Source organism: Didymosphaeria variabile (genome assembly GCF_027946475.1).
Source record: "Didymosphaeria variabile strain IMI 356815 chromosome Unknown scaffold_2, whole genome shotgun sequence".
NCBI lineage: Eukaryota > Fungi > Ascomycota > Dothideomycetes > Pleosporales > Didymosphaeriaceae > Didymosphaeria > Didymosphaeria variabile.
In genome coordinates this window covers 1,606,505-1,625,779 of record NW_026611621.1, presented here as the reverse complement: position 1 = coordinate 1,625,779, position 19,275 = coordinate 1,606,505, and the positions used below count along the sequence as shown (strand labels likewise).

The following is a 19,275-nucleotide window of genomic DNA, read 5'->3' as shown; positions in this document are numbered from 1 at the left end:
CTAAAGTGAAAAGTCCAATGACCAGCCTCATAGTGTATAGATTGGCTGAAAATCCATACAAAGGTATTTCTTCCATGGAAAGGTGGGTGCAGAATTTTTGCAAAGCACACTATAGCGATCAGAGCCGGACACGGCGGGAGGGTTTTAGAAGTGTAACATATATCATAGGCTCGAGAAAGATAAATTCGCCAATGTTATCATATTCCCGGGTCTTGTATGGTGAATAACACTGATGGCAGCAATACGCGCGACACAATCGTGCTCTGGGGTTGCACATTAGCCTTGGAAGGCTGTCACGTGCGATGATTAGACGCAGGTACGTCTTCATGGTGACCGACATATCCGTAACGACTACCGCTTCATCGGGATCATTATTGAAACTCACTTGAATTACTTAGGCCTTGTTAACAAGCTCCCCATCCAAAATTAGAGATGACGAACGGCAACCGTACTTGAAAATTGTTGGCTTTCACCAGCCTTCTGAAGACGATTTACTTCTCTTTCGACACTTTTATTACGTGACGTTAGGCAAGGTTCGTGGGGAAATATTGTGATCCGACTTACTCTGTACGTTATCCTTGAGTGGTGATGCCTAGGATGCAACCATGGAACGCGAAAGGCGCTTGCTAGCACTCAAAACTGCGCAGTCAACCTCTTCGACACCTAGCAGACAACCTAATTGGCCCCCACACCCGATACTGACCCTTCTTGCAGTGGTTTCAACTGATACGACCTTGACAGCGCTTGTCTGCTGGTTGCCATATGCTCACCTCTTCGCAGAGACTATCTTATTTGATTAGTCTTGGTTTGAAGATGACTTGCGTTCAATTAGGCAAGAGTTTCACCGTAGCCTAAAACCTCCCAAGAAGCGCCGTCGGGTAATAGCTCCCACCGTACAATCTGTAGACTTTGACACGTCTCAAGCACAACTCACAATGAATGTTAAAATATTGCACGATGGTCAAAAATGTCACGATCCCTAGTACCCTCAGTCTTGTAGCATTCTTTGGTCGCATAGGTACTGTTACACTGCTTTCGCTGGAATTCCCCCTATCCCCGCAGACACCATCGCACAGCTGCAGCCGTCTTGTACCGCGCCATCACTTATCTTATCAGCAGTCTGCTTTCCGTTTGACGGGCTCCCGCATTCAAAGAAGACGTTTCTTCTGCGCTTCGTTCCGGTTGCGACGTCATCACAATTGCGCACAGCAGGTTCTTGATGCCATCGACGATGGAGCAATACCACAAGTTCTGCGCCACGAACAAGATCTCGCCTCGCCCCCTCGAGGTACCCCTACCAAACTCTGACGATGTGGTCTCAGCGCACTGGATAGGCGATCCAGATGCGGACGCTGTGGTGTTGTACTTCCACGGCGGTGGCTACGCGCAAGCCGGCACGGAGGGCTATCTACGCTACTGGACACGCACAGTCGACGACCTCAACAGTGGTGCTAAAAAAATCGCCGTGCTGCAGCTCGCGTACAGTCTTGCCCCTGAAGCGCCGTATCCAAGACAACTCCGGGAAGCAGCTGCTGTGTTAGCGCATCTCATCGCCTCCGGACGGCGATCGTCAGATATCATTCTCGCGGACGACTCTGCAGGTGGGAATCGCTTGCTGGGGCTGTTTTCGTATGTGCTGCATCAACATTCTGGATTGAATGTACTGAAGATTGAGGGGAGACTGAGAGGCGCCCTGTTGATCAGTCCGTGGGTGACATTTCGCCAGGATCACGAGAGCTTCAAGAGAAACTACCAGACGGACCTAATGGCGCCGCGCAAGCTGCGGCGGTATGCGGGAATTTATCTCTCTCCCTCTGCTGATCCAGAAGCGTATCCCGGCCGTGTGCAAGGCGATGCGTATCAGAGCCTCTGATCAATGACGCATCTTGGTGGAAAGGACTTGATCGTGTTGTTAGCGGCGTGCTTGTGTGTTACGGCGACAATGAAGTTTTCGCGAATGCGATTGCAGACTTCGAGGCAGTGTTCCGTAAAGGGTGGCGCAACGGAGCGGTCGAGGACGATAAGATTGTATTGGTGAGGAGCCCCGGGAGGGCCGATGTGGAGCCTGTTATGAGCTGCATGTTAGGGCCAGGGACAAAGGCACAGCATCAAATTGTCTTAGAAGAGTGGTCCAAGGCTAGGCAGGGTATAAGAATTCTCGTGCGCAGAAGCAGCGATATGCAGAATTCAAGATCATAAAGCAAGTGTAGCAACCAGTGTCTATGCTAGCCACTGACTTTCGACCCACTCCAACTCTTGCTTCAACCACGGCTCCTCTTTCTCTTTCAATGCAGTATCAAACCCATGATCACCTTCCTTCGCATATGCAAGCCTAATGTGTAGGTCAGGAATAGCACTCCTCGCCTTCTCAACAAAGTCTACACTGTCTTGGAAATCCACAGCACTGTCCCCCGTAGCGTGGAAAATGGTCGTAGGCGGCAAAGATTCCACATCTTCTACCGCAGTAATAGGCCACAATCGTTTACCCTCGCCAAAGAACTCGTTGAAACGTCCATGGCCATTGAGAGCCATAGAAAGTGCAAAGCGATCAGTCGTCAAGGGATTGGCAGAGGATATGATAGCGCCAGGCTTGATCAAAGTAGCGAGCTTCTTGTCGAGCCAGTCTGTGGACGGAACCTGCATCCCAAGCATCGTGTCTGCCGGAGAGCGACGAGCGTGGTTCGTCATAGGGTATTGTGCGAGCACAGCTTTGATCTCACCCTTTGGCCTGGTAAGGCCGGACTGCAGAGCCATGTAGCCGCCGGCCGAGTCCCCAGAGACAAGCAAACGTTTATAATCGAGGTCGAGATGGATATTCTGAGACGCAAAATATGTGTCGACGCCCTTATCATAGAACCACGTCCAGAAGTCTGCGAGGTCATCGAGGATGTCGGCTCCGCTGGCTTCTGGAGAAAGACGATAGTTGGGAAGGACTGTGATAGCATTGTTACGGTGCATGAAGGGAACCCAGAATGCGGCAATCCAATCCGGAAACAACGCATCGCCCACAACCTTGTATTATTAGCTTCGAATTAGTAATGGGGAAGTATACTCACGAGGCCCCCGCCGTGAAATTTAACAGCGAGAGGAACCTTGCCAGGCTTGAGGTTATTTGGTACTAGGATGCCGACTCGTATCTTGTGGTCGCCGATCTGTTTGAAGTGCGTCTCGTATATTTGGAAGGAATCAAAGCGCGTGGCCGCCGTGGTGTCGTCGTAAGGTGCCATGGCGAGATTTGTTGGTTTGATACAAAGGCTTGGCTTGGCTCAACAGAGAATAGAAGAATATCGTACGTAGAGTTGCGCTGAGCTTGTCGTGAGAAGCGTCTCCAGCTTGTAACGACAATTATCATAAAGCTTGCCAGCTCCTACTTATACCTCCGTGACGCCCTTTCTGTGAAGTCAGTTGGAACTCGTACTCGTCAGCATTCCAAATCACTACATCTCGCAACTCGCATTATCACACCTCGTTAAGACCACGCTGCGTCTCTTCTGCACTATTCCTTGGACATGATGTTGAAAGAAGTAATTTCAGTCTGTGCGTTTGATACACCAAAACTACACCTTGCCAAGACTGGAGATTGAGGTCGTGCGTTGGTGCAGTAGCGTAGAGCCCAATTATTATAGCGCGGTGTGAGAAGGGCGGTGGTGCCGGGGTTGCAGTCCTGCTTTTCGCCCGGACGTGTCAGCTGAGAACGAAATGTGAGAGAGCGTGGAGGTCATTGATTGGGAGGTCGGTAACGCGCTTCTACTCGTAGCCCTGGAGCGAGTCGAGTCACGTGAATTGCTACTAGCTACGAAGAGTAAGCCGAGGTTCTCCTTCCAGTTCCAAACGCCACACTCCTACACTCCACAGATTCTCACCCTGAATCCACATCACGCCTTCCAAAGCTCGTCGTGAGGTCCTCTGGTGGAAGAGACATCTGTATGCTAATCTACGCCTCTTGGCGCATTGTTGCCTGCAACCGGGTACGGCTAGATACCATGGTGGATGCATCAGGCTGTGCTGCATTGCAGACGCGCCTCACTGGACCGGTGAACCATCCTTACTGCCGAAGGGAACGCGACTGGTTACAAATTATTGTTCCGTGAAATCGTGGGTGCATGTTGACGCGCGGGACCCAGGAATACTTAATCTCAGCCAACCCGTTCACTCTGCAGCGCCTCGCAGGCTTCTAGTCAATCTTCACATTTCAATGGCCGAGTTTGTCGCTTCGCTCATAGGTATCGCCGGCCTAGGCGCAAAAGTGTCGATCACCCTACACAAGGTAGTGAGCACGTTAAATTCAGCTCAGAACGACGCACGTCTCATTGCAGCGGACATATCTATCTTCACTTGCACCCTTACTCAGCTGAGCAAGACGATCTCTGATTGCAATGTTCCAGAAGCAGCACAACTGTTCGAAATCGCTCAGGTCCTTGTCCCTGCCTGCTCAACTCTTGTCCATGAGCTCCAGAGGCTTATTGGGAATACCGAGTTGTATCAGATGAAAGGAGCGTTCTCGGTGCACCTCTTGGCTTTACGATTTAAATGGCTGCTGAACGGACCGAAAGTCACATTTGTGAAGAGCCTGTTGGAGTCATTCAAATCAACGCTGGTGCTTCTCATCTCGACAATGGACCTGGCGGTTGTGATGCATCAAGATGCTCAATCTGACGTCAAGTATGTTGCTAGGCGATCGTACATTGCGATCAGACTATTAAGAAACATGAAAGCCGGACTTGATATGCTGATGCCTTATAGAGAAAGTCTAAAGTCGCAAGTCCGGACCAATCTTCACTTAGCCGAGGACGCAAAAGCAAATTTGCTGCTCTTTCAGGACCCGAAATACAACAGCGACCCTTCGACCATACTCGATGTTCCAGATAGCCAAAGTACTAACTCCGATACGGCTTCGAGTGCTGTAACTGTTGTGGATCCTTCAATTAAGTCACTTGTTCCGTATGATATGGACGGGCCGAACGCGACGCAGAGTGGGGATCTGAGGCAAATCACCATGGACGGCGAGACAGACGAATTGACATGTCTGAGTGAATGTCCGCAGGAACTCAGCGGCATTCTCATAGCTCAAGAAAGCACCGTGAAACTGGCCGAAGACTTACTGAAGATAGCTCATGTGCCAACGTGGACGTGGGGAACTTCAGCTGCAGTCAGGCCCTCGGAACAACAGATGCATGTTCCGATCGTACACAAAGACAACTCTCCCAATCAGGTGAACGAGAGCGCAACTACGAGCCGGCCTGGGCTTCCAAACCCCGGTGCTAAGACTAAAAGCAGCCAGAATGACGTCTTGAATCCTGGAAGCCAAATCGACGACAGAGCATCCGCCGAATCGCTCAACCCCCTGCAATATCTTGATAAGGAAGAAGAGAGTCAAAACAACCCCTTAAGGTCGCCTAGTTCCGACAATTTAGATCTTCAGACAATGATCAAGAAGATCTTAGAGGAGACTCTCGCCTCGCACAATAGTGAGCATGCTTCACAGCCACGAACGGAACCCGAAAAGACTGCGCAGCTCCAAAAGCCAACGGCTCCAGAGATATCGTTTAAATCAGACGTGCAGGACGGCACCGAACGATTGAGCAAGCTCGAGAGGATCATGCTGGCCGAGCGTGATGAAATGATCCGCAAAAAAGCTATCGCTGAAGCCGAGCGTCAAGTCCAGAAGAAAATAAGTGACGCGGATAAATTAGAGAAACTTGAAGGACTCATTCTGGCCCAGAAAGAGGAGCAGTTCAAAAGGGAAGAGGCGGTAGAGGCCACTCGTAAAGCAGATCGGGCTGAGGCTGATGCAAAGGTCGCAAAAAGAGGCTGCCGAAGCAACAGCACGGGCTGAGGCAGCGGCAAAACTTCTTGAAGCAGCAAAGATGGCACGGCAAGAGGCTGAGATTCAGGCTGCTAGAGAAGCTGCGGACACCAAAGCAGCTCATGAAAAGGCTTTATCAGAAGCAAAAGTAGCTGCAGAAGAGCTCGAAAAGGTGAAAAAGGCTGCAGAGGAAGAAGCCGCGAAGCTCAAACCATCGGATGACCCAAAGCCTCCTATCAAGTTCAAGGATGCTGTTGGCAGGAAATTCAGTTTTCCATGGCATCTGTGTAAAACATGGAAAGGTATGGAGGAGTTGATCAAGCAAGCCTTCCTCCATGTCGACGTGATTGGGCCCCATGTACACGAGGGTCATTACGACCTAGTCGGTCCGGATGGGGAGATTATACTACCACAGGTTTGGGAGACAGTTGTACAACCTGACTGGGCGATTACGATGCACATGTGGCCAATGCCTGAGCCACCGCCTAAACCCGGGGTGCCAGTCAAATCACAGAGGCTGATAGCAGGGATAAGTAAGCTTTTTGAGCGGCGCTCTGTCAGTCAAGATAGCAGCAGATCGTAAATTCGAAGCTGGCTTTAAGCAGTAGGGGCGGAACGGATCGAATTAGGGATCGCAGGTTTCCCAAGGGATCCATTGACACACGATCTCTATCCTAGGTAGCCACCGCCGCGACTAAGCAATCCATTGCGGAGCTCTGCGTAGACGCATTTGCAGAAGATACGAAAGGCCCTGCCCAAACAATCGACAACTCATTCCTCCTATTTCGATCATTTTCCCAAATACTTTTCGCGTTACGCTTGAAGAAGTCTTTGTATAGGTCCCTTGGGCTTGCTTTGTGCAGGACAAGCAAATTCCTGACGAAGATTCCTTTGAATTGCGAGCCATCCGCGCCACAATTCGGCTCGCAAGAATCCCCTCAAGATGCCGGACGGAGCAAGCGTAGCGATGGCTGCGTTGGCAATGTTGTGGGCTGTATCAATGTAGAACTTGTCGCTAGTCGCTTTGCTGAGCTCGACTAGACCACCGAGGATGACACCTTGATTGTAGGTCCAGATAGTACCTCCGTTGTTTCGACAGGTCTGCTGGTCCAGACCATCGTTAATGGTGAAATTACTTTGGATCATGCCTGTGCCTCTGAACCAGGCCAGTTGCTTCTTCGCTATATCCAGGTACGATAGCCCGCCGGATGAACTTCCCGCACGGTTGGCGAGCGAGGCAGCGGTGCTGAAAAAGAGTTCGTTGGCGATGGCGTTCACGTATGTATGGTTCTTATCCCACCAGATCCCGCCGACGCCTGCGTTGTTTCTGCTGCAATTTATTTTCCCGAAAACGGAATACATGTCTCTAAAAATGATCTGCGCTTGGGTGAGGTAACGATGGTCTTGAGTAAGATCGTACGCAGCTATCCAGCCGAGAGCCCACCATCCCTCATCACTAAAGCCCTATCAGTACCGTAACATACGTCAGTCGTTCGTACTGACTCGTAATAGCTAGGGAAGCGTGAGTGAGTGATAGCCATACAGTTACTTCCTTACTTACTCGTTTATGAAGTTCTTGAAGGTGTGTCGATGCGGTCTACCATGCTGCTGCACATACCATGGAGGAAGAAAAGGCCATCGGTCTCCATAGAATGTTTGCATCAGATACCTTTCATTTTCCATATCTACGACTTTCGCCATCTCCGGACTGTAATGCGGCGCTTTCACAAAAGTCTCTGCAATCACACCTGCTATCTGTTGTTTCATACTAGTGTCTACGGTAGCTACCCCAGTGAGGACAGTAAGGCCTGTGTGCATATTAGTATGCTTGGTGGGTTGTGGACAAGAGCAAGCAAACAATTAGCGCTGTTCCACCATCCTGTACTTGGTATCCAGAGACCATTGGAGTGATTATACCATTGCTGCAAGGCGCCATAGGCAGCTTCGAGATTGGCCTTGGAGACCTCTCGAGAGAAGATCGCGCCATCGGAAGGGGCTATCAGCCCTGCTAAGAGAACTAGATTGAGAGAAGCTTTGGAGAGCATATCTGTAGGGCTGAATCTTCGTTTTTTAGATTATGCGCATACGAGATCTCCAAAGCCTGGCTTTATAGCATCGGAAGCAGACCCGAATAGTGACCATGACTGCAGGTATGCAAGTCATGAGGAGTCACGCCGCATCACGTGGTATGTAAGCATCCCCGCAATCGATACATTTTTTCTGTGGGTAGATCTATTCCGGAAGGTGTCTGAACTATTCAAGAGACCTGAAAGCCATTCGGGTCCCAGAAATGTCGTGATCGTCGTGAGCCCGACTTCGACACGTACGAAAGGTTCCGATGTTACCTTGGGGTACGGCTCGGCTAACTGTAATTTGGCAAGCTCGTGCTGCAGAGTTTCAGCCCACCAGCCTCATGTATACATGGTATGCGCCACTCTATTGGAAGTCTTTGAAGATGGATACTTGCAACCATGAGAGAGACGATAGTCTGCTGCAAGGACCGAACATGTCCGCTCTGCGAATGATAATGCCAGAGAGAGCACGCATCTGTGCGATAGGATAGATGGCGGGGAGGTAAATTGGAAGAACTTATAGATTGTGGACGGAATGGACAACTTTCGACTCGTACATGGTGCAGAGTCAGTCTCCATTGGTTTGAACGTGGGGCACAAGGGTCCAAAGATCACACTTGGGCAGTAAGGTGCTCGAATGCCTGCAAAATGCAGGCGCATCCAACGCACCCTCTTAGAGCATGCGTCACGGTTGTAGCCTGACGAACTACTCCATCGGAGTAGCATGTGCAGAATCCGTAACTACCGAGCACGCGACCACTGCTCCCGGTAGAGACGCGCCTAGATCTGGCCCCCACACAGAGCCGGCTTAATCAACTGCCGATGGTTGAACCAAGACACCGCGTTATCTCCATACAAATCAAGACTAGGTGGTTATTCCCTACATTCCAACAATACGCAGGCGGCTACCTGTGGCACAGTGGTCAAAGGATAGCCTCGTGCCACTATGGAGGGTCGAGGATCCAACCAACACGTTGCGCAACAGCCTCGTAGGGAAAACGTCTCGACATCCTGTACTATTTGACGTGATATTGTTGGAATCTGGAGTTAATTCAGGACGTCTCGGACTTTCACGGCCCACTTGACAGTCTGCGTGTTGTTCGTTGTGTCGCGATAGAATGGGTTGACGGTCGCAACTTCCGCCCAAGCACACCTCCTTCCTCGATATACGAGGTCGACCGACCGCTCTGTCAAAACATTAAGAACAATACATCGGGCCGTTGAGAGGAAAAGTCTACACTATAACGCTTGTTGTGGCTAGCGAAGCTGCGGCTATATGTTACCATCTCGCAACGTATGGGTGGCATTGAGGACGACTGGGTGGCTTCTGTGGCAGTGAATCTGCTGTCTGGAATCGAAAGCTGCCGTAACACTCGATCATACCAAATCGTGGCTAGATAAGACGCCATCTCTAAACGACTGCACGACTATGGTGTTGAGATTGGCTTGCCACGCGGCGTGGAGTTTAGCAATGGATCTGGTATCATAAACTATCAATGATTAACCTCTACGAGGACACAAAAGGCAGTGCTAGCGATGGGTAATGAAGAAGTACCTAATGTTTGTCAAAGAGGAGTTGTCTTCGTAGATGAAGCTGGTAATGAGATACAATGAAGCTAGGGGGTTCAAGATAGCTGACAAAATTCTCGTTTCCATGTCCGGTTTGAATTTTGCACGTGAACGCAATATTGATCCGCGCTATTGCGAACTCAGATTCGTTACTGAGTCATCAAAGCGATGCAGGTGTAAACTTGAGTGGGATGAAATATTTTATATTGTCAAAGAATCTATTGTACGACGAAGCCATGGTGTTGGCCATGGCCCCGCTCTCATGAAAAGCCATTCCCTCTGCTGCCGAAAACTTCAACGGTAGAAAGACGCAGCCGTAGTATGTAACCGGTAAAACTAATGTCATGACGTCGTAATTCAATATCAATGTTCCCAATCATGCACTCTTTCCCCAGACGATCAATACCCACCCCCGATGCTGGCCCCTCGGTTTCCGATGACGTCCATGGATGCTCCCCTGGATCTGCTTCGTCCGCTTTGGCCTGGGACGCTCAGAGGTTGGCGGCCACGGCTCGCGCTAACGCTTGTTCGTTGCGATGGTGCGGTGCTGACTTTGCGGGCTGGTGCGTCTCCATATGGGATGCCGGCGATGTGCTTGCGGGAGAAGATGTTGCAACCCATTGTAATGTTTGCGGGGTTGAAGTATATGTGGATTGGTATCGATGAGCTTGTGTCAGAATCGTAGTGCGTTTGACTTTGAGGCTTTCTTCGGTTGTTGATTCGGTTGGTTGGTGAGAGTTGGATATTCCGTGTGACTAGAAGACGTGCATTGGTGTTAATTGGGGAGGATTGGCGCTCCTTAAATATTCTTGCTCCCATGCCCTCCGCCCTCTCCCGTGGCTGGGTCCTTGGCTAGTCAATGTGTGCTGTGGTAGGTCCCAAGCACATGATATGGGCCAACGCAGGCTAGCGTCTCAGCAGTGATATTGGTGGCATGACAAGAGAGCGTGCTCCAAAGTTCTAGATGTTACAGCGGGCCAGCCCAGCAAATCTGGTGGCTTGGGAGGGTGCATTAGCGCCGTTTTACCGGGCGGAGCAACTTGGCACTAGCGGAGCGGAGACGTCGGCTTGGTGTAAACATCACGTCACCCATCGCCTGGGGTCGGTACATGTGACGTGGGCCATGCACGAGATAAGTTTTCTGTCCCACCCCCAAGCTGCCACGTCGGTAAGCCGGCGACATTGTTGACCTGCATGCGGCGAACTTTCCAGCAGCACTTTGCATGGACATCGTTCCGCCTGTGTTCGGGGACATTCTTGGCTAAGGCAGCTGACTAGTCATTCCCTCACGCTAGGTATTTCCATGCTATCTGAAAGCCCCCGATATACCAACACCGCATCACAATGAACCCACGGGAGCGCTATCCAACACATGTCATACGGCACAACGCCATCAGCCCGACTTCCTCGGCCTACCGCGCGGTCGACCCCTCCCACGGCCCGAGCTAGATCCCCTCGTGGGAACCAACGGCGGGCGGCCGCGACGTCTACCAACCGCTTCCTTAGTCACTGGCGCCGTGGCTGGAATTTCATCCTCGCTATCAGACTCCGACTCGGAAACGTTGATGCTCTTGGACGGCTTCTTATTGATGGCCGTAAAACCCGCAAGCGGCGCCTTGATCGTCGTCGTGGTAGTCGTCTTGGAAGCTCCGTCAGCACTGCGCTTAGACACAATCTTGATCTTCTTGCCCTCCATGCCAGGTTTCGAGAGGAGGGAATTCGTTGACTGCAGACGCGGTCCGTTGGCGGCGGATGACGAGGAAGGTTCAGCGACGCGCTCGTGAGCGAGAGGCTCGTCTTCGGCGGCGAGTGTGTCGATGAAGCCGTTTAGAGACTCGTTCTCGTTCTCCGATAGGAACTCCTCTGCGATACCCATTTTCGCACGAAGGTTTTCTTGAGCTTCCTTCTCAGCGGCAGCGGTACGCCTCTTTTCCTCTTCGGCTTTACGCTGGGCATAGAGAGCGGAGGCGGCAGTTTGTGCGAGCAAGATGGTCTCGCCAGACTGGTCCTTTTCTTCGCCAACACCGTCCTCATCCGCACCGGCTTGGTCCGGGAGGCCACTCGTGCTTTTGCGTGGCCGACCTGCTCCAGGTGGGCGAACTTTGGCGATTGGTTTTGATGGCATTGACTTCCTTCGTTCGGCCAACTCTTGATTTCGTAGTCGACTTCGCTCGATGTTCTTTTCGCGGTTGGGGTTGATTAGACCATCCCTGAAGTCTTCAGGCAGCTCTGTGGGCAGGTCTTCCTCACCTTCGTTCTTCCGTGCCAGCCAGTTGGACGTTCTACCAGTCGACCGGCCGGCATCCAGTGCGCCAAGTCCAGTCGTAATATCGTCATCTTCGTCTTCAGAATCGATGGTGATCTCTTCGAAGCGTGAACGTCTCTGACCGGGACGGCCGGGCTTACTGGGCAAGCTGACCTCTGGGTTACGCTTCCTCGTAGAGTACGTCTCATCCTGGTTCACACGGACTCGGAAAGTCTTCTGGGCCTTCTCTTTTTGAGCAGGGGTGACTGCCGGTTTCCTAGCTGCCATGATATCAGACTGAAGAATATGTCCTGTAGCGTCCAGCGGTTCTTCACTGGTTTCGCGTTCGTGCTCAGGTGCTGGGCGCTCAAGAACAGGCCTGTTCTGTATTGCCTCAAGAAGGTCTGGGTCCAGTCGCAATCTCACTATCTTGGACTTTCCCTTCATTCTTGCGGCTACAAGGATGTAACGATCTTTACGCTTAGCTTCTTCAAGAAGCTTCCGTTGCACTTCCTTCTGATATTGCTTCCCCGATGTACTCTTCGGCTCAAGGCGTTGTGGCGTATCGTCCTTGGTTCTCTTCTGCTTCTTTTTCTTCTTCCGACGACTCGCATTCTCTTCTTCGTCCTCGTCTTCGCGATTGCGTTTTCCAAGGCGCGGGATCTCACCGTTCGGGTCTGGATCTGGATGCAGAGGTTTCTTACCGAAGGGGTCATCCAGGGCTGGTGGTAGTCCATTACCGTTAGCTCCATTTGTGTGATCATCAAAGCCATTTTCATCCACTGGTGAGTAGGCGATGCCATTACGACTTGGCTCATGACCAAGATCGATATAACGATCGTCGAGCTCCGGATTTGCCAGTTTTTCCTGCTCAGCAGCTGCGCGTCGATTCGCCATAGCCACATCCTCTTCTCGCACCCAGTTCAAGTTCGAGATGCCAAAGTCCACCAGGCATTCCACTGATCGCGGATCTGCTACCTTTTTCGTGTCATGTCCCAACAAGGTGCCCTTGGGCTCGTACGAGTTCTGTCGAGGATCGCTTCGACACTTGCCTGTGTTGCAAACTCGCCTACAATGTGGGCATTTCCAGGCAGGATCTTCCATGATGACTAAGGGCATCGTATCGTGTGCACGGAACAGGGTGCCGTAGCAGTAGGCATAATCGCAATTACTGCAGAAAGCCATCTTCCATTTAGCATGTCGTTTCAGACAGACATGGCAGGACTTGTGTTTACTGAGCCACTGCTTAGACTTCTTCTTCGCCGGTTTCGGATACCCATTCGCGTCAATCTGCGGATCGTCTTCTTCTGACTCCTCGTTCACAGGATGGGGATTCCTAATGTCTACGAAGGGCCGCAACTTGAGCTGCTCTTGACACACTTGGGCAAGGGTTTTCTTGCTGAAGTACCGCCTTTCTTCTGGTAACGGTAGCGGCGTTGTTTCCGTAATGCTTCCATCGATTTCGACTATTTGAGCCCGCCACTCCTCGTACCTATGCATAAGATCTTTCCACTTCCATTGCTCAACCCATGTATATCCCGATTGGCAACCACAGCTTCGGCCCATGCAGTAGCAATCCATGCAAACATCGTAAGGCTCCTCTATTTCTTTACTGTAGAGATTCTTGCATGATTTGCAAGTCAGGAAACGGTTGAAGATGTTGCATCTGCAGTAAGCGCACGTTACATTGCCATCGAAGGACAGGAAATCGGGATGTTCGCGGGCATGCTGCGCTTCAGGTGCGAACATTTCTGAAAGAAGTATGTTCTTATAGAGATCAAACAACCTCTTGAAATCGCGCTGAACATGTCGGATCTTGAGCGACCGGTGAATAAGTTCTTCTTGGTCACCTCCTAATTCACTCCGCGCTCGAGCGATCTTGATCAGATCAGAGTATTTCAAAAGCGTGTAATAAATAATTGCTTTATTCTTGTACTGCTCGTCTCGACAAACGATGCGTGAGGCTGGCAACGCTTCCGACATAGCCATTTCCAGGGTTTCAACGGTTGTTCGGTTCCAGGCTACCTTCATAGTGCGAGTGCCACGGTTCCAGACCTGATGAGGGGCCAACGGCGGAATTAGGATGAAATCACCGGGTCGCTGCTCGACAACATACGTCTTGAACGGAGCTTTTCTCCACGCAATAAGTTGAGCAAAGTGGTTCTCTACCTCGATATCGTGCCCGAGAGTCGATAACCAGTATTCAGATACGAGATGTCGATCTTTCATTTCCGTCATGAACCACAAAGAAGAGCCTGGTCGCTCAGGATTTCCGTCTTCGCTGACTGTGGTAGAGGCGTTCACCATGATATTTTGGCCGAGCGATGCGCACATCTCTCGATGGGCTGGCGTGTACGTTCCTTCGTGGCCGATGTAGCACATAAGATTCTCGGCTCGCATTTCCGGTGGTAGACTGCTCATCAGATCACCTGCGCGACCGATTCCTCGGCCTTTGCGACCGCCAGGCTCATCGAGAGCTCCTGGTCCACCTATCTCACCGGTGCTCTCGTTGAGGTAAAATAGGCCCGACGGGATGTGCTCTTCAACTTTGTTGCGCCAGACATTCGGGCAGTCGATGTCCTTCAGGTAGACGCGCTGCCGAGTCTTGTCGCGATAGCGCTCGGCGTCCTCAAAGAATTGTTCAGTAAGCTTGCCCATGTTCTTGAGGTAGTGTTTAATCGTGAGGGGGATATTTTCTTTTGTGGTGAGATTGCGCGCATTCTCAGCTGTGAACTTGTTAGTATCGTTGCCCAACGCTCGTGGTAGAATTCCACCTACGCTTGTCGCCCATGTTATCGCGGAGCCATGACGGCGTGAACGTCCACGGGTCCAACACTTCCTCAAAGCCGTCTATGACAAGTGGTTTTCCTCCTATTACGACATGCAGCAGCACAAGCTTCTCGAACTGCTCCATGCCATTATTGGCGATCATCTCATACGAGATTCTGTCCGCATACTGGAAGTTGTCTGCCGTCTCGACGAAAGTTCGAACGTCGAAATCCGGTGGTATGGGTTCAAACGAAGCCCTCGGTCTCGCAGCCGGCATGGCGGGCGTTGAGTGCGGGCATACACGAGCGTTGGTCAAGTGGGGGAGCTATGGCGCGTCGTGAAGCTGCTCTTGCAGGGTGTTTGTTGGTCGCACGAGGTGCGCAGCGTGTTCGAGTCCCAGGGAACGTCTCGTGGGAAGCTTTGGCGACAGACAGTGAGTATGCGCGGGCACCACAACGGGTGGCGACGCTCGTCGACGAGGTGTGGGCTGGCAACTGCGCGAGACGCTAAAGTCCAAAGGTTGGGGAAGTTGTGACCGCGATTGGGACACGGCACGTGATTTGGCGAGAAAACCGCGCACGGACGACGCGACCTTCATCTCTCACACTCACCGCTAGTGACCTGCCACTCATTTCTATCTCTGCCCGGCTAGCGGGAACTCGTTGAAGTATTATGAGCCGATTCTCACGATGGGCTTTTGATCTTTGATTTGCACCAGAAAAAGACGTTCGAGCGCGGCTTAGCAAAAGACCTTCGAGGGTACAATTACGCATTGCCGTCCTCGTAGCAAGTCAAACAATGGCGTTGCTTCGATGTTCACGACTCCAAGGCTCCCCAAACTGCCTGCAGAACTTATGCCACCCTCCAAGGGTACAGTGGACGTCACCCTACCCATCAATTAACATCTGGATACGACACAATGTCTCGCTCACCTCACTAAAGACGAGGCGACAGCCAGGTTTCATATCGACAAATCCCATCCGTGGGGCCTTACTTCTCAACATAAACAAGGCTAGCCCATTCTCTTCCGGAATCCTCTCCGCGGACGTAGCAACAGCAACCCAAGAATCCCCCAGAACTCGGCCAGAATACAAGCCACCTACAACGGGCCTGCTTTCCTACCTACCAAAATCTATAGTTCCATATGCAGAGCTTATTAGACTCGATAAACCAACCGGGACTTACTATCTATTCTTCCCATGTGTTTTCAGCACACTCATCGCCGCAACCATGGCAACACCAATGGCGTCACCCTCAGCAGTTGCCGGCACAACTGCTCTCTTCTTCACCGGTGCACTGGTCATGCGCGGTGCCGGATGTACCATAAATGACCTTTGGGACCGGAATCTCGATCCACATGTTGAGCGCACGTATCTGCGTCCCATCGCAAGAAAAGCCGTCAGCCCTCAAGCTGCCATTGTGTTTACCGGTGCTCAGCTTCTAACTGGTTTGGCTGTCTTGCTTTCGTTGCCCTTTGAGTGCTTCTGGTATGCAACACCATCATTGCTGCTTGTGGCTACATATCCCCTAGCGAAGCGGGTCACAAATTATCCGCAATTCGTCCTCGGACTCACGTTCTCCTGGGGTGCCATGATGGGCTTCCCCGCGCTTGGAGTTGATCTACTTTCCAACACAGTTGCTCTGACAGCAGCCGCGTGCCTTTATGCGAGCAACGTCGCGTGGACCGTCCTCTATGATATGATCTATGCTCACATGGATATCAAGGACGACGCAAAGGCTGGCATTAAGAGCATTGCATTGAAGCATGAGAAAGAAACAAAGGCTGTTCTAACCGGCCTTGCCGCCGTGCAGCTCGGCCTCTTAGCCGCCACGGGTGTTGCCGCAGGTATGGGACCCGTTTTCTTCACTGGTGCTTGCGGAAGCGCCGCCGCCACACTTGGGACAATGATCTGGAGAGTTCAGCTCCAAGACGTAAAGAATTGCTGGTGGTGGTTCAAGAACGGTGCCTGGTTTACAGGAGGTGGAATCGCGCTCGGCCTGACCGGCGAATACCTTGCGCAATACCTGGGCTGGTACGACGATGAGGAAAAGAACGACGAAAAGAGTAGGGAATAGTGAAGTCACAAGCCGATTCCGCACCGAATGACCGAGACGTCTCGGTGTGTATTAATTGCAATCCGCGCCTCACGCCACACCTCACGAGGCTAGGGCTCGCCTGGCGTAAATTAACCGCGCCACGATGTAGAATACCATCAATGTACACCACCTACCGAATGTAATATCCCTGCTAACGCCCAAAACAAATGCAGCATTTTCAAAATACTTTAGCACAGCACAACCCCTTCACCACCACTTCCCTTTTCGCACAGCTAATTTCTGAAGTACTTCGGAAGCAAGCTACTGCCGCGAACTAATACGGACCGAGGCCGGTCCAGGCACACTTGCCGAGCGCCTCATCGCTTATCCAGCCAGCCCTCTCGCGTCGAGGAAACGACAGACCGATTCAATATCGCCTATTTCAGCCATGGATGACTCGCAATCAATCAGCAACAATATCTATTGGCTGAATCAGACGTGTTCCAGTCCAAAGCAGCGCCCACGATCTCGTCCACGCGTACCACATGGCGGGCGCCCCGTAAGGGGTCAGCAAGATGCTTGATCATGGGCTTGAGAGGGCTGATTGTCTGCAGATGTACCTGCATTAGTGGCTGTCGTGCTCCAGATATACATCTGTCAGTCCTTATCTCTGGGTCGTAGAGCATTGCTTTCTGATATAACGCAACATTGCACAGTCGCGAGAAGCACTTTGAGCTTACTCGCAGCCATTCCTTACCTGTACCTACCTTCGTAATATACCATTATGCATTTCCAGAACGTTCTTTACTTGGCCCTTCCAGGCGCCTCAGCAGCAGCATACACTCTCCAGGACTACTGTATGGGTGCCTCCTTCCAGAACTGCTTCAACTTCTACTCTGGTGCGGACCCTACTAATGGCTTTGTCCGGTAAGCAACCCGGGCTTTCTCTTCATTCCGAACAGTACTCATCCATACAGCTACCTCAACCAAACCGACGCCTTGTCGCAAGGCCTCTACCAGGTATCCGGCAACAACGTCTATCTCAATGTCGACAGCAAGAACGTCGCGCCCAACGGGCGTGCCAGCTTACGATTAGAGAGCAAGAAGCTCTACAATCGCGGCCTCTTCATCTTGGATGTGATGCACATGCCTGCCAGCACTTGCGGGAGCTGGCCGAGTTTTTGGTCCTTCGGTCCAGAGAAGACGTGGCCTGCGAACGGCGAGATCGACATCATCGAAGGCATCCACGACTCTACTAGAAACGCTATGTCACTACACACATCCGATGGATGCACCATAACTGGGACTGGCAGCACGGGCACGGTCAAGACGAAGAACTGCTACGTCAATGCTGCGGGCCAGACGAGTAATGCTGGGTGCGGTATCGATGATAAGTCGGCGTCTTCTTTCGGTCAGCAATATTCCCCGATGAAGCATTGCAGCCTTCACCTACCTATGCCACTGTTCCACATGACAACCACTAACCTTAACCCCAGGTACCCCCCTCAACCCCAAATTCGGCGGTATATACGCTATGCAGTGGACCTCCACCAGCATAAAGATGTGGTTCTTCCCACGCGACTCGATCCCTTACAATCTATACGGCAACAATCCCGACCCCACGCTCTGGGGTACGCCCAGCGCCAACTTCGCCGGCAGCGCCTGCGACTTCAATAAACACTTCATCAACCACAAACTTGTCATCGACACCACGTTCTGCGGAGACTGGGGCAACGCGGTATGGGCGAGTAACGCAGTGTGCAGCAAGAAGGCGACGACATGTAATGAGTTTGTGGCGAATAATCCGAGTGCGTTTGCGGAGAGTTATTGGAGGATTAACTATCTCAAGGTATTCAAGGAGTAGAAGGGCAAGGAATAGTGGATGTAGATTATACCCGAAGGCAGCAGAGCTGAGAAGTGTGTACAATTGAAGTTGTGTTGCATATCCCCGAGCGATCCCCGCTGCTTTGTAACATGGACCCTGATTACCGATGCCAAATAACTACCTTATCGCTGCAGCTGTTCTGTATGCTGCGACGAGTAGGAGTTATGCCCTGACTAATCTACGAGTAGAATGTTTCCACACTTGAGCGAAGCGGAGTGACGTCGCAAATCCTTACAAATGTTGTCCGATAGACAGAACCACTCAGCGCAGGATGTATCGCGACGCGGATCTTGATTGGCTTGTTCGCGTACTTCTTCCGAGATATGGACGACTATAGTGGCGTGTGTATACTCGCGTCGAAAGACTATAAAGCCTACGCAAGGTTGCTCTCACGTCTTGAATACACTCCTCCAAGTTCAGCAGCATTTACTCACGTATACGTAAACGCATATCGACATCTCCCTGCCCAATTACTCAGCACAATGGCTGCCAAACACACGCCGCAAACCCACCCAGCCGACTTCCCACTTGCAGGCCTCGCTCGCGACGGTTGGTCTACTGACACCGAAGCCACAGCGACATGTTTCTGCGGCGCGGTACAATTGCAAGTCCCGCTGACTGAACCGGGGTTAGTAGCCTCGTTCGTCTGCAACTGCGCCGATTGTCACAAGATCACGGCGAGCATGTTTGCGTCGAACTTCACGGTGGATGATGATTATGTCGTCCATCTGCGCGGGAAAGAGAATCTGAAGAAGTTTGGGCAGAAGGACACGATCGGACGGGGGCACTTGATGACGAGTAGGCTCGCCCTCTTCCTTTCTTTTCCCTCTCAAGTTGTTGGAGGAGCGATGAGGCTGACACGAATGGGTTTAGATTATTTCTGCAACACGTG

General features: G+C 51.6%; 8 protein-coding genes across 8 annotated transcripts; 5 read left to right on the top strand and 3 right to left on the bottom strand.

Moving 5' to 3' along the window:
- Window positions 1-1,231: 1,231 nt before the first annotated feature.
- Window positions 1,232-1,873, top strand: N0V89_002243 (uncharacterized protein; the record flags this gene model as incomplete). Its single annotated transcript, XM_056211053.1, has 1 exon — window positions 1,232-1,873. One exon carries the CDS (start codon window positions 1,232-1,234, stop codon window positions 1,871-1,873), a length of 642 nt encoding a protein of 213 aa, XP_056074526.1.
- A 347-nt stretch (window positions 1,874-2,220) lies between these two features.
- On the bottom strand, window positions 2,221-3,227 carry N0V89_002242 (uncharacterized protein; the record flags this gene model as incomplete). Its single annotated transcript, XM_056211052.1, has 2 exons — window positions 2,221-3,012; window positions 3,057-3,227. The coding sequence occupies 2 exons, from the start codon at window positions 3,225-3,227 to the stop codon at window positions 2,221-2,223; spliced, it is 963 nt and encodes a 320-aa protein (XP_056074525.1).
- Window positions 3,228-4,195: 968 nt separating this feature from the next.
- On the top strand, window positions 4,196-5,836 carry VAMP8 (Vesicle-Associated Membrane Protein 8; the record flags this gene model as incomplete). Its single annotated transcript, XM_056211051.1, has 1 exon — window positions 4,196-5,836. The coding sequence occupies one exon, from the start codon at window positions 4,196-4,198 to the stop codon at window positions 5,834-5,836; it is 1,641 nt and encodes a 546-aa protein (XP_056074524.1).
- A 31-nt stretch (window positions 5,837-5,867) lies between these two features.
- On the top strand, window positions 5,868-6,389 carry N0V89_002240 (uncharacterized protein; the record flags this gene model as incomplete). The annotated part of the gene is made up of 1 exon (XM_056211050.1): window positions 5,868-6,389. One exon carries the CDS (start codon window positions 5,868-5,870, stop codon window positions 6,387-6,389), a length of 522 nt encoding a protein of 173 aa, XP_056074523.1.
- A 230-nt stretch (window positions 6,390-6,619) lies between these two features.
- Window positions 6,620-7,851, bottom strand: N0V89_002239 (uncharacterized protein; the record flags this gene model as incomplete). Its single annotated transcript, XM_056211049.1, has 3 exons — window positions 6,620-7,262; window positions 7,368-7,614; window positions 7,692-7,851. The coding sequence occupies 3 exons, from the start codon at window positions 7,849-7,851 to the stop codon at window positions 6,620-6,622; spliced, it is 1,050 nt and encodes a 349-aa protein (XP_056074522.1).
- Window positions 7,852-10,840: 2,989 nt separating this feature from the next.
- Window positions 10,841-14,738, bottom strand: N0V89_002238 (uncharacterized protein; the record flags this gene model as incomplete). The annotated part of the gene is made up of 2 exons (XM_056211048.1): window positions 10,841-14,418; window positions 14,471-14,738. 2 exons carry the CDS (start codon window positions 14,736-14,738, stop codon window positions 10,841-10,843), a joined length of 3,846 nt encoding a protein of 1,281 aa, XP_056074521.1.
- Window positions 14,739-15,691: 953 nt separating this feature from the next.
- Window positions 15,692-16,537, top strand: COQ2 (Para-hydroxybenzoate--polyprenyltransferase, mitochondrial precursor (PHB:polyprenyltransferase); the record flags this gene model as incomplete). The annotated part of the gene is made up of 1 exon (XM_056211047.1): window positions 15,692-16,537. One exon carries the CDS (start codon window positions 15,692-15,694, stop codon window positions 16,535-16,537), a length of 846 nt encoding a protein of 281 aa, XP_056074520.1.
- Window positions 16,538-17,357: 820 nt separating this feature from the next.
- Window positions 17,358-18,362, top strand: N0V89_002236 (uncharacterized protein; the record flags this gene model as incomplete). Its single annotated transcript, XM_056211046.1, has 3 exons — window positions 17,358-17,425; window positions 17,476-17,879; window positions 17,995-18,362. 3 exons carry the CDS (start codon window positions 17,358-17,360, stop codon window positions 18,360-18,362), a joined length of 840 nt encoding a protein of 279 aa, XP_056074519.1.
- Between the last annotated feature and the right edge of the window lie 913 nt (window positions 18,363-19,275).